Consider the following 15,599-nt stretch of genomic DNA (forward strand, 5'->3'; position numbering starts at 1 on the left):
ATAAACAAATTATACAGGCCTTGGATGCATTATTTGAATACATCCGAGTAATTGTTAAGCTAGAAAGCAGAGATGAATTATTGTCGAAGTGTCGGCCTGGCCGATATTGGTATGAGTTGTACATGACCATTTTCAAACACAGAGGTGACCCACGCACAGTTTCCGCCAAATCATTTTGATTATTTAATTTGTCCCACCACATCATTTATTTTCCAGATATTTAAATCTCACTCCTGGCTTTTAGCGGCACCTCGCTTTCCCTCTTTGGCGTTTGAGCTTCACCAGCGCTCACTGTCACTTACTTTAGTTTTATCTTTTTCGTGCCTAGCCGCGAAAGCTCCATGTTTTCTTCGCCAACTGCGAAACCCTAGCTACTCTACTTTTTGAGCAGTTCCGGTTTCGTACTTGTCCAGATCTAAGCTCCATTCTGGTGAGATCCACATTTCTCATCTCCTTTTTCTTTATACTAACTGCATTCACATTTTGGTTTTTTGGTCTCATCTCCTTCGTTTTTTTTTTTTCCTGGCTGAATCGACGTCGGATGGTTGGATTCTGGTTGGAAGAGCTGCATTTGGTGCTGGATCGGAGGAGGAGTTTTGGCATCCAGGGAGCGTTGCTGCATTTCTGAGATTTTGAGGTATTTGTGGAGTTTTGGAGTTGTGTGGTGGATTTTGGCTGAGTTGGCCTCTGTTTGGTTACTGAGAAAACTGGGGGGAAGGAAGGAAAATTAGAGTTTGGAGTCTTGAAGAAGGCGGCTCGGCTGAGTTGAGTAGTTGTGTTTGGCGCCGTTGGTGGTGAAATTGTGGAGATCTGAGATTTGAATTTTTGGCGTCTTTTCTTTTTCCATTTTCCTGTAATTTTCTTGGCAACCAATCGGCGCATTAGTGTGCATTTGCTTAATTTTTCTGATTATTCTTTATTTGGGGCTGTATCAGACATTTTGCCGATGATTTACTAGAACCGGTCTTGTTTAGACCAAAATGGAGGATCCGGTGGTACAATCCGGTGAAGGTCCTCCTGAGAAGCCTCAAGTATCTGAACAAAAGCCCTCTGTGAGTTCATCAGAAAGTGCAAAAAGGGTTTCAAGAACTGTAAAGCCTAGTGTTGCTGCGGCCTCGAAGGTCCTGGTGCCCACTGGTTCTATTCGAAAGAAAATGGAATCAAAGATCAACTCAGATTCGAGTTCAGGCGTGGTGAAATCTACTGTAACTGGGTCTGGGTCCGCTCGAAGTTCAAATTCAGTTCCGTTGAGAAGAAATAGCACTGGAGGCTTGCCCGAGAAGTCATCAGTTTCTGTTACTAAGCGCCCAAGCAATGTTAGCTCAGTTGCTAGCAAAAAGACTACGACATTGGCTTCAGACCCATTAAGACGTTCTCTTCCTGAAATTAGAAGGAGTTCATTACCTTCAGTGGTTACTAAAACGTCTCCCAGAGTGGGTGTTTCAGAGACTAGAAAGTCGGGGCCGGTTTCACCTCTTACTAGGAGTTTGAGGACATCAACTGAGTCTGATGTAAGGAAGCAAGAGACTGTCAAAAGGTCTTCAGTTAAATCTGCATCCTCAATTTCCTCTTCTTCAAAAAGGGTCACTTCATCATTGGACAGCAGTGGCAGCAGCACATTTAGGAAGGTGAGTTCTAAGCTTTCTTCTCCATCAGCTCGATCACCAGCTATTTCTAGTGGGTCGAAAGTTGGTTCTCTATCCTCATCAATGGACAGAAGTTCTAGTTTTTCTGGGAGGAGAAAAGCGGCAACTCCTGAAAGTCGGGATTCTCGGTTTATTGTTCTCCCACAGGTGGAGATCAAAGCTGGTGACGATGTGGTAAGCAAACTATCTATTTTAGTCAATATTTACGAAAATGCATGCATGCTGGTAAAGATGAACGATGTTTGGGTCTATTAAGTATTGTTATTCAGCTTGGTTTCACAAATTAGGGAAGCAATTGCGTTCAAATTCATTTTGTTGACCTTAAGGAACTCTTCTTCTTGGAGCTTCTCAATGTTTTACAATTGTAACTGTTCGAGATGTTGATTATCATAAGTTTGGTCATGTAAGGATGGCATTGCTATTTTTTCTTTTTCTATTTCCATTGTTTACTTGTATTGGTGATACATGCACGTTAAAAACCTATTGCCAAAAAAGATTGCATTTTTCTCTGCCCTTAAGGTGAAAACACTTTTTCTTTCTTGTATTTTTTTTTCTTCAGCTTGCTTATTTACAGTGTCTATGGTATTCAATGTTCATGATGTTTGAGAAGTGATCATATGTAAATTCCCAAAACTATTGGGAGTTGACAGAGCATGTGGAGAAGATAAAGCATGAAGATTGTTTGACTTGGATGAGAGTTCTGTATCTCCATTAGGATTCTCAATACTAGAGGATGCTTATTTCTGTATAACATGCATTTGATCACATGGTTGTTTCTTTTTGTACATCTAGGATGTGAATCCACGTCAAAACATTATTCTTGACCTTATTTAACCTTTGTTTTTCTACTAATATTATGTTTTCTATTTTTTATCTTGTTGTACTAGCGGTTGGACCTCAGGGGTCATAGAGTTCGCAGTCTCAATGCTAGTGGGTTGAATTTGTCACCAAATTTAGAGGTAAATTGTTCTTATATTGGGTGCATTAGTCTTGTTACTTATTTGGTGGACTGTTAATTAAAGAGTTAGAGGAGTTACAGCCATTTGTGGTTGTTGGATTACTTAACAATAATCTTTTTAAATGCTCCTGTGTAGTTTATGAAGTTTCAATCATTGATGCCACATGGTGATGTTAATTTTTTCATGCTCTTAGTAATTCTATATATTAGAGTTCATTTTTGTTGCATTATAAAAGAAATGGATATTTTACCTCTAGATTAATAGAACATGTTTTAAACATGAATCTTTAGTACTTAATTGGGTTACACAACAGTGACATTGACATGGGTATTAGTTTTCAACAAGGTAACCTCAAAATAAATTGTGCATGTACATAACAGGCTGAAACTATTTCTACCGTTTTAGACACTTAAATTTACATGAGAAGGAGAAGAATATTCATGCTGAAACTATTTCTACAATTTTAGACACTTAGATTTACATGGAGAAGGATATCGCAATGACAATTGAAATCTATAATAGATCACAATAGTGTCCCAAAGAAGTGAATGACTTATTCTCTACCCTTTTTTTGATAAGTGTAAATGTATTAGAGTAAAAATGGAGTGTACATGATGTATACAAAGCAACTAAAAAACCAAAAAAACGCAGGAACACAAAAACTAGCAATCATGCTCTACAAAGAGCCTATCTAGTCCACAAACTCTAACAACGATAAAAAGCCATCACCAACGTACAATCTTACCCACTCCTAAAAAAAAAAAATTCAAGTAAGAACTTTTGATTATTTGGTCCAAACTTTCACAATTTTCGAATGCTCTCCTATTTCTCTTCCTCCATATGGTTTAGAACAAGCATAATGGAGTAATCTTTTGAGCCTTTTTTCTTTTTTCCAACAAAAGACCTGTGTTAACTTAAGAGATACAAAGCAAAAATCAATTGCCATTATATACCGAACAAAGCAAAAATCAATTGTCACAAAACGCATGCTTTTGTGCAATGAAGAAGAATAAGATCACTCGTTTCTTTTTCTTCTTTGCACATGTAGCACCTATTGGGAATCCTCTAACCTCTCCTTCTAAGCTAATCCAGGATCAAAATCCTAGCTGAGGTTGCTTCCCAAGCAAAGAAGCTAACTCTTACTAGGACCTAGGAATTTCAAACTATGTCACGAGGGAAAGGCTTCGTTCACCCACTCGCCAAAGAGGAGTAATATGATATAACAAAGAAATTACCATTCTTTAACCCCAACCACACCATAGTATGCTCCGAGTTTAAGCTAATGGAGTGGTCATACAATCTCCCAAAAAATTCATCAACCTCCAATTCCCAATCTTGCAATTGTCTAACAAACCTTGGGCCCCAACTAGCACCATCCCATACATCAATCACCTAAGCATCTTTTGAAGAGGAATGAAGTGCCAAAAACAAGTCTTGCAAAGTTGTGTCTCCACACCATTTGTCTATCCAGAACTTCACCTTGTTGCTGGAGCCAACCTTGAAACCTATTCTATCTTTGAGTGCCTCCCAACCACTTCTGAGTGCCTTCCACACTCCCATTCCATGCCCCTCTCTCACTTCTTTAGTGTGCCAACCCACTTCTTCTTACTCATATTTCCCTACAATTATTTGTTTTCAAAGAGGGTTCCGTTCACTCACAAATCTCCATAACCATTTTCCCAAGAGAGCCTTATCAAGGATTGATAGGTTTTTGATGCCCAAACCTCCTTTTTGTTTTTCCATGCAAACAAGTGCCCAAATGCGACTTGTGAAGCAATGTCCCCTCTCCTCAAAGAAAATCCCTTGAATCTTTTTCAATCTCACAACTACGATCTTTGAGATGGTGAATAGGAACATGAAATAAATCAATAATTTGGACATAGTGCGCTTTATTAGAGTTTGCCTTTACCCTTTTGAAAGATATTGTCTCTTCCACAAAGCAAGCCTTTTTTGAATATGTTCTTCCACCATTTCCCAAACCCTAAGGTTATGTGGACTTTAAATAGGTGAGGATACACTTTACTGAATTTTATTTGTCGATCACTCGAATTATGCATGAATTGACTTATAACACTAAATGCGTATGACAAGTCAACTCTAGTGTGGGTGAGATAGATTAATTTCCCTATTAGTCTCTAATATCTTTCTTTGTTCGTTGGAATCTGATCAGGGTAGATAGACAAGCCATGATTTATCTTAATGGGAGTATCTATAGGTTTGCAAGCGGAGTTACTAGTTTCAACCAAAATATCTAATGTATACTTCTGTTGTGAGAGGAAGAGCACTCACTTGGATTGAGACACCTCAATACCCAAGAAATATTTTAGAGCACCCAAGTTCTTCATTTAAAATTCCTTGGCTAGATAGCTCCAAAGCTTCTCTATTTTTGTAGAGTTACTACTTGTAACAATCATGTCATCAACATAAACACTAAGTAAAGTAATATCATCACCATCTCTCTTATAAAATAGAGTGTGATTTGCTATTGCTTGTTTAAAACCATACTCCTTCATCGAGTAGCTCAACCTGCCAAACCATGCCCTTGACGACTGCTTTAATACATTCAAAGCCTTAATTTGTCTTACATTAATATGTCTTAATGGCTAGTCTAGATCACCATGGAAAAAGATATTTTTTACATTAATCTGTCTTAATGGCTAGTCTAGATTAATTGCAAGAGAGAGTATGACTGTCTCATCTGACTTGTACTATACTAAAAACTCCCACCATCTTCTTTTCTTGATGGAGCTCGACCATCTCTCAACTAGAGTTCTTCTGAAGAGCTTTTAATATATTTGCGTTGTTTACCTATCAAAAGAAAAAAAAAATCTATTCCACTAGGGCAATAGAAGAAAAGATGATCGATTGATTCACTATTCTTCTTGCACTTGGCAGCTAACTCTAGATTAAGAGCTTTGAAGAACCTCCACTTCTAGAAGATATCATTGATATTAATCCTCTTACTAGCCATGAGCCATGCAAAAACCTTTACTTTAGAAGGGGCATTAGATTTCCAAATAAAATTAGTCGGAGCAAAAAAAACAAAGGTGGATTAATGAGAAAGGCCTTTTGAACAAGCTCGAAGAGGACAAGTACCAAGCCTTGACTTTAGGATGGGGAGGTTTTGGGTATTGAAATAAATCACCTCACCAAGTGTAGGGCCTCTCATTCTTGTTTGTACATAACTATAGTTTTGATTAGAAAAGAAAATTAATGACATGGATTTAAAGAATTGAACTTGTGTTGCAAAAATCATAGTCATTGGAATAACTTGAACCCTTTGGTAACCTATATCCAAAGAGAAGTTAGGAATATAATCCTTTTTTTGATCGAACATCACTAACATGTTCCTTTTCCTTAATTCTATAACTGAAGTGAACTTGGTAAAAGGAAATTGGAATTTCACTTCTGTTATTGTGTAAAAACACAGTTAAATGTCAAAAGAGAGCAGGGGAATAAGATTTTTTCTTCTTTTGAATTTACCGAACTACCAAAATAGATCACCACCAAAGAAGGAATATGGAAGCGTAACCTAATTGATCCTGGGAAGGAGAACTATATTTTCCATAAAAAAAAATTCAGCCGGAAGTGAACTGTTGCTTTGCTGCTGAAATATGGTCTTTACATGTCTGGGTAAACAGCTTGACAAAGTGTTCTTTCCAGGTGCATCCTTTTAGTGTAACTTTCTTCTAGCACTTCTGTTCTTTCAATCACAGAATTTCTTCAACAGTCTTCAACATTCTACAAAGTTGAGCTTTTTGATGTTTGTATTCTAATGTCATGGACAAGGTTTTTGGTGGAGAAACGTGTCTATGAGACCCACTGTTTAATGTAAAAAGGTGGTAGTTGCTGTCTGGTGTATATATAAGTGTGCAGAATTACAGATAATGTACAATATGGAACACATAGATTGTTGACTTAAGTCTGGTTTTTAAAAAATGTTGCTATGTAATAGCTACTCACATTGTTTTGACCTGTTGACTTGCAATCTTGTTCCATGTGATTTTGAATTGCTATATGCCAAAGGCTTTTCCTTTTTATTTCCTAGAATCTATTTCGGAGTGGAGGGAGTGTGTCAAATTTGATCATTTCTTCAGTGATTTATTTATTCCTCAACTTCAATTCTTCTTTGGCAGTTTGTTTATCTTAGAGATAATCTCTTGTCTACATTGGAAGGAGTTGAAATATTGAAGCGGGTTAAGGTTTGTTTTCAGAATTAAGATATCATGGTTTTGTCTATTTAGTTATATGTATTTTCCTTCTGTTCAGAGATTGAACATTTATATTAGTTGTAAGTTCATGAAAACTACGGAATTGGAAGGGTTTCATTGGTAGTAATTTTCACTTTCCAGGTTCTTGATTTGAGCTTTAATGACTTCAAAGGGCCTGGGTTTGAGCCACTTGAGAACTGCAAGGCCCTACAGGTTTGGTGCCTCGTGCATCTTTATCTCTTGGAATGTCATGGTGTTGAAATATTTTAGTTTCCCATGTAATAAGGTCCTGAAATTTTTTATTAATTGTGAAGCAACTGTATCTTGCTGGAAATCAAATCACGTCACTTATAAGCCTTCCTCTGCTTCCTAATTTGGAGGTAAGTCTTTAAAAAAAGGTTGCAGTTCTGCCTGACCTGCTTTACTGTTTCTAATTCTGAACATGTTCACCATATAATATATTATTGTTCCTCTTTTCTTTTCCTAGTTTCTCTCTGTTGCTCAAAATAAGTTGAAGTCTCTTTCAATGGCCAGCCAACCTCGACTACAGGTTTGCTTGTTGTGTGAATTTTTTGTTCCTTTTTGCTTCTACTTTACATTTTTTTTTGTAGATGTTTGTGTGTGTGCATGCATGTATGTATGTATTTATTTGTATATTTAACATTTTATTGGCACAGGTACTGGCTGCCAGCAAAAACAAAATATCAACTCTGAAGGGTTTCCCATATTTACCTGTACTTGAGGTTGGTTTCCCATTAAATATGAGGGGATGTTACAATATTAATTGGGTGTTTTATATTTCTTCTGTAATTGAAATATTTGTAATAAAATCTACTAGGTTAGTTGGTAACTCTGTTGTAGGTTATGGCACAAACTTGGGCTTAAGCATCTGTATCACTGTCTACTTCCTTCAAAGGGAAAAGCTCCATAGTGAGAGATCATTCATCTCAGTCATACTCCACAACTAAGTCATTTTACAGCAATACCTAATATGCGTCTTTAACTATTATAAACTCTTGATATAAGAACACTGGATCCACTTGTTTTGGTGATTGGACAATCAACTAGTTATAACACTCTAGCTGAACAATGTATGTATATATATATATATATATACATATTTTGATAAGTACTCTAGTTGAACAATATATGGTCCTTTTCCAGGTTATTGTGTAGGTATTACCTCATGATGGGATGATAATGTGTAAGGAAACAATCTTGTTGAAATCATAGTTGTTAGAGGATCAAGGGCCATGCTTTACATGGAAGGCACAAGGGTCTCTTGGAGCCTAAGGACAAGCCACATTTTGAGGTGAGTGCCCAAGTAAAGGGTCATGCAGTTATCCAATATCAAAATCATTATTTAATTTACAATACCCAAAAGGGTCAAAACTATGTAAAATAGAGAATTAATTGTTACCTAAAGCCCATTGAAGTACTCAATATGTCTTCATTTGTATACAATATTGAGGGCTTACTCTAAAAATATTAAAGTGAATTTAGTTATTGAGGCGGAGAGACTAGCAATATTAGAAGACTTACTACATGTTAAAGTTTTGCGTCTTTCCAAATTCTACTGTTTTTTTTCTTTTTGATAGGCATCTTTCCAAATTCTACTCCTGTTATTTTCTCAGTGTATAATAGGGAAGGAGACTCATGGAAGTTTGATAGATGATTTCACAAAACTATATATCTTGATTGTAAGGTGTGATGCTCCTTCTATTGGGTTCCTTGCTTGGCTAGTCAAGTGGTAATCCAGTTGTTAAGCAAGGAGCAAAACACTTGGTTTCATTTGTTGGATATTTTATTCCATGCTGAATATATTGATTGTAAGAAAGTATGGAGAGGTAGAGGGGGGTTGGTGTTTTGGAGCATCAAGCAAAGGTTATGGGGTGGGTCTTTGGATATCAGACAAGGGTGGAAGGATTTTAACAAAAGGATTGTTTTTAGGGTAGGGAATGGAAGGAGGGTGAGATTTTGGAAGGATAAGTGGTGTGGTGAGGATACCTTGGGTGAGGCGTTCCCACAATTGTACTCAATAGCCTTTGTAAAAGATCCCTGGGTAGACCAGATCTGGGAGTAGGTGGGGGAAGTGGGTTGTTGGAATCCATTGTTCCCAAGACAAGATAATGATTGGGAAATGAGAGAGGTGGAGGATCTTTTTAGAAGGTTAGAAGGGGTGTTGAGGATGTCATGATTTGGCAGGAGTCAAATGGAGGTATCTTTTCAGTTAAATCATTTTACAACTCCTTAGCAGTTAGCAATCTATAAGTGTTCCCTTTAGGCATTGTGTGGAACCCTTAGGTCTAGAGGAGGGTTAGCCTTTTTGCTTGAGAAGAATTCTAACTCTTGATTAGCTAAAAAGGAGGGATTGGTGTTTGTTGAGCAAATGTTACTTCTGTAAAGGTGAGGAGGAATCAACTAATCATATCCTTTTTCATTGCCTTACGGTAGCCATGCTTTGGTAGCTTTTTTTTGGCTATTTTTGGTGTTCAATGGGTGATGCCTTCTTTGGTCAAGGATGCCCTGCTGAGTTGACATGACGCCTTTGTAGGGAAGAAAAGGAAGAAGACTTGGGAAGCAGCTCCCTTATGCTCATTTTGGACCCCATGGAAGGAGGGAAATCAGAGAGCTTTTGATGATTCTGATTTGGCGGACCAAGCTATTCTTAGGTCCTCATGAACATGTTCTTGGAATGGGTTATGGTGCATTTAGGCTATAGCTCGTTCTCATTATTTAATTTTATTGATTGGCTAGGGTGCAAGTGAGGTGAGGGTGTTGTTTTTTATGTATCCCTCTTCTTTTGTGGCCTTTGGTGCCTTGTTAACATCGTATATACTTTTGTGTGCCCTTCTTTAGTTGCTTTTTAATACAATCACTTTTACCTCTAAAAAAAAGTGTATGGATTGCTTTTTTCCGCCCATGGTGCAAATGGTTTTAGTTTTTTGTTGAGTAGTAGGTTTTTCTATTTGTGATAAGTAATTATAAATCTTGGAAGGATTGCTCATCCTTCTTTATATAGACCATTCAATGCAATGAATATTGTTTGTTTCTAATAAAATAGGACTCAATATATTTATATTATAATATAAAAGGATTATTTTATAATTAGCTTTGTATTACACTAGTTAAAGTAACATATCTATATGTTGTGTGTGATAGTATGGAATATAAGAGGTGACATCCTTGAATAGGCAAGGTATACAACACTATGGAAATTGAGTTTCAGTGGGGAAGAACAAATATAGAAAGCTTTATGAAAAGTGTAATTTTAAAAAATAAAAATAAATAAAGAAAGCGTATTTGTGGAGAGGATTCATTCTCACGAACTCTTTATTTATTATTAATACATCTCTTGTTTTTGATAAAAAAGAAAGAAAAAATTTCAAAATAATTTGAGGCAGAAAAATTTTAAAATAATTTTTGTAAGCTACCAATTAACCGAAAAACTTGAGTTGTTAGGTTGTGGTCGAAGCCTGAACACCCTATCTCATCAGCAAACTTTTGAGTTTTCATGTAGTTCAATAAATGGAGGAAAAATAAACATGCCGTGAGGATCAAATTCATGACTTCCTGACAGTTATGCTACAAGTTTGAGTAATCAGGTAGTAGGCTAATAATGTATGTCAATCTTATTTAATTAATTTGAGTTAAATCTCTAAAAATTTCAAAAGATATTTTTCTTATGGTTGCTAAAATAAAAAGTTCAAAGCCAAATTTACTGTTTGGAAAGCTTGGTCAAATTCCAAAAAAAGAAAAAAAAGAAATGCAAACAGCAGCTTTGAACAAGAAGAGAGAATCTTTCATGGTTTGGTGACGAGGAGGGAGCTATTGAGTGTGCCTGTAAAGATGGAGACAACTTTAGCAAAATAGTTCTTGGAGAGGGGTGATCAAGTCTTACAAAGCTTTGTACAACCTCCTTCGCATTCTGTCTTTGTTTTCTTATAAAGATCTTAGAGAGAGAGGGAGAGAGAGAGAGTAGGCTCTTCTTTGACATTAGGAGGCTTGGTTCAAGTGCTCAAGGCTAGCATCAAATTACTATGGGTGTGTGACATAACACCATATATTTAACATGGTAGAATATTTTATTAAAACAACATTTTAATTCATCCTGCTAGCTTTCCACGATGCCGATTTCTGAGGTTGGACCAATTACTTGTTGTGTTGTTTGGTCTTATTTCTTTGTTCGGTGTGCTAATTAATAGCCATATGGAGCTGTATAAATGCACTATTCCATGGCATGCACTAACTGGCATGCACTTTTGTGTGCACAAATATTTTTATTTATTTAACATCAAAATTTTGAACTACTCTCTTGTACTGCAGCATTTACGAGTGGAAGAGAACCCTATACTTCAGATGTCTCATTTAGAAGCAGCTTCAATTTTGCTTGTTGGCCCTACCTTGAAAAAGTTCAATGATAGAGGTATGTTTTAATAAATCAATATATTGCTTCAGTATCTTGACTGTGTGTTTGCACCTTTAATATGTAGCATGGTAATATGTTATATTGTTACTTATGAGACATTAATTCAAATGTCCCTTAAAACAACACTTTTTCCTTTTCATGCTTTCTTCTCATTTCTTTTGCTTCTTCCTTATTTCAGTGAGCTAAATCTTGTTATTTTCAATTTCTGGGTTTTGATGGTTTGTTAAAGCTTATGTTTGTTCTTATATATTAACTTGCTTACTGTATTTTATGTTAAAAACCTCCGCAGATCTTTCTCGAGAGGAGGTAGCAATTGCTAAGCATTATCCTGCACATACCGCTTTATGCATCAGAGATGGTTGGGAATTTTGCCGTCCAGAGCATGCAATTGGTGAGTTCTTTGCTACCTAGACAATGGCTGGTTTCCTACTATGTCAATTATTTCAGCATCATCAATGTGTCTTCAGTTTGTCACAGCTTTAAGACCTGTTTCTATTATGCAATTGATGGTCTGTTCTCCCTCTCTCTTTCCTGTTTTGAAGGATCTCTCATCCTTCTTGATTTTCTTTTATCAGTAATCTATACTATTATAAAGTGACGCTTCTTGGTTTTCTTTTATTCATAATGTATGGTATTATAGAGCAAAGAGAGTGAGGTTTCTCCTACACCCTCTTTTGCAATACTACTCTAGAACCTTCATATTGATTAAAACTGTTCAAAACCAATGTTTTCTTAAAGCTGCTCACAACTGCCTAAATTCCCTCTAAGATTAACTGACTAAAAGCATATTTGACTAAAACTCTCTAAAATCTTAGTTGACTTGTGTGAGGCCAGAAAAGAGGGGCCTTGATCCTGGAGATTTCATAGGTTACTGCTTGCTACATAATGGGATTTAGGCATATAGGATCCTAGTGTGTCATTGTTTTAGTTTGTCCTTTAGTTGTGATTTGTACTTAGATCCTTTTATTAAGGAACCCCAGTCACTTTGTCCCTTGATTCCTAAGGAACCTTGATCTTCTGTTCATTCTTATTCTTCTTTGATATTTTCTTGTGGAATTGTCTTCAAGATTTTCTTTGATATAACTTCTTTATTTTTCTTATTGAAGTTCTTTCCTTTTAGTATGGATGTGAAAATTTGGCATATGCTTGAAGTTTATGACTGTTGAATGCAACTTAATCTTTTGGTGTGACTTAATCTTTGGCTTTTGAGGAAAGTGATGCATTTTAAACTATTACAATATTGTATCTATGGATGGATGTTTTCAATGTTAAAGATATGGTCTCTTGAACAGATTCAACTTTTCGCTTTCTTGTTGAACAATGGAAAGATGATTTGCCTCTGGGCTACCTGATCAAGGAGACCTCTATTGACCAACCATTTGAAGAAGATGCTTGTCAGTGCCACTTTATTTTCGTTAAAGATGGTACTTCGAGCATTTGCTCAAATTTAGTCTTGAAATTCCAATGGTTTATAGGGGAGAGAAGTCTTTCAAATTTCACAGCTATTCCTGAGGCCATTGAACAGGTAAAGGGTTATTTGAAGCGTTATTCCTGTGTCTGAGCTTCTGAATCTCTACAGATGTTTCATTCTATATGATCTATATCATGATGATAATAGAATATTTGATTAGGTATATTGGCCAAAGCATGAGGACATTGGCAAAATTCTGAAAGTGGAATGTACTCCTATACTGGGAGAGATCGAGCATCGATCTATATTTGCTATCTCTTTACCCGTTTCACCAGGTATGCTTTTCTCACATTTTGTGTGAAAATGAATGCTTGATATTAAATGTTCATACTTGTTGATTGAGCTATGATGAACAATGTGGAATTGTTATACAATCAATGATGAGGCAATGTGGAATTTAAAGTTGAATGTTATCAATTCGGGCTACAAAGTGATCAATGGATCAAATTATGTAATCCCTCTTTTGTGTACTTGAGGTCTATGCTAAATGTATATTATATGTGCTATTTTTCCAAAAACTTACATATCATTTTGAAAAAACTATAAAGTTTTAGCTGACTTAACATGCAATAATGGTCTATTGCCTTAAACCTTGAGCTTTTCAGTTAATTGGTAGTTTAACATGCTGTTAAAGCTTTAGTTCCAAGAGGTCTTAGGTTTGAACCTCTTTGCTGGATGCATGTATTGGAAGAGGCCACAAATGAGATGGGTTGTCAAGTGTTATGTCAACTTGATGTACATTGTTGGTGCATTACCTAAAAGCTTAAGCCTTTGGGTTGATTGTTAATTCTCATTAATGGGCTCTCTGAACATGAATAGGGAGAACTTTTTTGAATTGATTGTAGTAGGGCTTTGGGATGTGGCCACTACTTTTTTAGCTTCTTTGTTTTGTTTACTCTAATTTGATGAGTCCTAAGTTGTAACTTAAGAGTCATAAAGGAAGTGCCACCGAGTCATAAGAATTGTTTAAGCAAAAAAAAGCAGGTGGTTTGTTGCATATGAATTCTCTGGAGTGGTTTTGGTTCAAGAAACCAATCTAAAGATCTTTAACAGAAAGATGCTGAATAACATTTGGGAGTCTAGCTGTGAAGAGTAGATTGTGCTCTTTTTTGTTGTAATATCTGGTCGTGTCCTTGTAACTTGGGGTTTAGTGCATACAACAATATGGTTGGACCAACATTGAGAGGAGCTTAGCTGGATTTGAGGAGATGTCATTTTTTGTGATATATCTCCTTGTATAGTGGAGGAGTTCTTTGTTTTGATCATGGTTGTGTATTTGTGGGAAGGATTCCTCATGCTTCTAATGAACTCTTTATTCAATTTTTTTTTTTTTTTTGAATGGATAAAAGGATGTATATTAAAAGAGAAGAGGAAACACCAAAAACAGTGCTTACAAAGTATACAGGGAGTATACAAAAATAGCCTAAAGACACACCGAGGGGGAAAGGATAGAAACACACCACCTTTCCTTACTTAAAACCTAACCAATCTAAAAAACTTACAAGAGAAGAAGGGCTCAAAACTATAGACACCCTAACCCAAGACCAAAGATTACATACAAAAGAATATTTCAGTCTTTGAAGCGAAAACTCCTCATTCCCAAAAACTAATAAATTCCTTTCCTTTCAGATTGACCAAAATATACATAAGGGGGCCATTTGCCAAGCCTTTTTTCGAGCTTTCCCCACAAATGCTCCATGCCACCCAATAAGAGTTTCCTTTACTGTACACGAGAGAGTCCAATCCACACCAAAAAGGGAGAAAAGAAGATTCCACAAAACTCTTTATTCATAATTAATACATCTCTACTTTCTAACAATAATAATAATAAAAAAAAACAAAAGAGTCTCAAAGTTGTTGTGGATTCTTTTTCCTTTTTCTATTAGATGTAAGGACAAATTGGACAACTTGTTGGTTGTAGATGTTAGGTTGGAGCTTTGGATTTAGTTAGGTCATATGTTTAGCTTGGTTTTCCTTCCTAGTTAGGGGAGGGGAATTCAATGCATCAATTGCTCTAACAAGAAACATGGATGGTATAGTATTACTAGAAGCATGAGGGTTAGGTGGGTTCTGTTGCCTCTTCTTTCTAGAACATGTGGCTCCATAACACTTGTTTCTCCATGATATTAGAAGATGGTAGATTGAGGATCATTTCTTGGTATGGGAAGGCCATTGTTTTGTGCAAGAGCTCAAATTTACAGAAGCCAAACTTATAGTGTGAAAGAAGCTCACCTTTATGGACCTTAGTGAGATGAAATATTCGCTTGTCAAGGGTATTGGCTTCTTAGATATCCTAAAGGGCTTGGGTTGTTTGTTTGACAATGTTAGACTTGTTATAGTGCCCATGAAATCTTAGCTTGCGTTGTGCTAAAAGAGAAAGTGAGCTAGAAGTAGAAATAGTGGCTGAAAGGATTTTAGTTAATTTCACTAGTCTTTTTAATGGTGAGTCTGAGAGGTAGTTAGATGCGTTTAGATGTTTGAGGTAAGCCAATCCTCTCTTTCTATTTTATATTTACTTTTGTGATGTTTGTGTGTTTTTTTTTTTTTTTTGTACAAGCAAATCAATTATCGTGTGACAAGTCACGAATGGAATGTTACTAGGTTGAAGGAAAATATTTAATTGAATGTTCTTTTATAGGGACGGTTAGTTTAAGGATCTTGCTTTCTAGTTGTTGATGAAGTTATTGTTTTCTCTAGGTCTATTGAAGATAAATTTTCAAAATCAATATTTTCTAGGCTTTTGTTGGTTTTTTTTTTAAAACAAAAACTAACTATTCATTTCTATCAATTTTTATTTTTTTATTATTATTAGAAACAAGAGATGTATTAATTAATGTGAAGAAGACACGAGAAGGATGAGAAATCCTCTCCATGAAATACAAT

The 15,599-nt window shown here is 36.0% G+C and overlaps 1 protein-coding gene across 4 annotated transcripts in view; it reads left to right on the forward strand.

Annotated features, from left to right (window-relative positions):
- Positions 1-253: 253 nt before the first annotated feature.
- The window catches only part of LOC117923915 (187-kDa microtubule-associated protein AIR9), a 77,358-nt gene continuing 62,012 nt past the window's right edge, over positions 254-15,599 (forward strand). For 2 of the 4 annotated variants that reach the window (XM_034842401.1, XM_034842403.1), the window contains exons 1-12: positions 255-430; positions 564-1,820; positions 2,534-2,605; positions 6,742-6,807; positions 6,958-7,029; positions 7,131-7,196; positions 7,304-7,366; positions 7,494-7,559; positions 11,143-11,242; positions 11,535-11,636; positions 12,538-12,770; positions 12,877-12,991. In XM_034842401.1, the coding sequence (XP_034698292.1) occupies positions 981-1,820; positions 2,534-2,605; positions 6,742-6,807; positions 6,958-7,029; positions 7,131-7,196; positions 7,304-7,366; positions 7,494-7,559; positions 11,143-11,242; positions 11,535-11,636; positions 12,538-12,770; positions 12,877-12,991 (1,795 nt within the window). In that variant the 5' untranslated portion in view covers positions 255-430; positions 564-980. Of the gene's footprint in view, positions 431-563; positions 1,821-2,533; positions 2,606-6,741; positions 6,808-6,957; positions 7,030-7,130; positions 7,197-7,303; positions 7,367-7,493; positions 7,560-11,142; positions 11,243-11,534; positions 11,637-12,537; positions 12,771-12,876; positions 12,992-15,599 lie in introns of all 4 variants that reach the window. The other 2 variants (XM_034842402.1, XM_034842404.1) reach the window with 2 other exon arrangements.

This window comes from Vitis riparia, chromosome 10 (genome assembly GCF_004353265.1).
Source record: "Vitis riparia cultivar Riparia Gloire de Montpellier isolate 1030 chromosome 10, EGFV_Vit.rip_1.0, whole genome shotgun sequence".
NCBI lineage: Eukaryota > Viridiplantae > Streptophyta > Magnoliopsida > Vitales > Vitaceae > Vitis > Vitis riparia.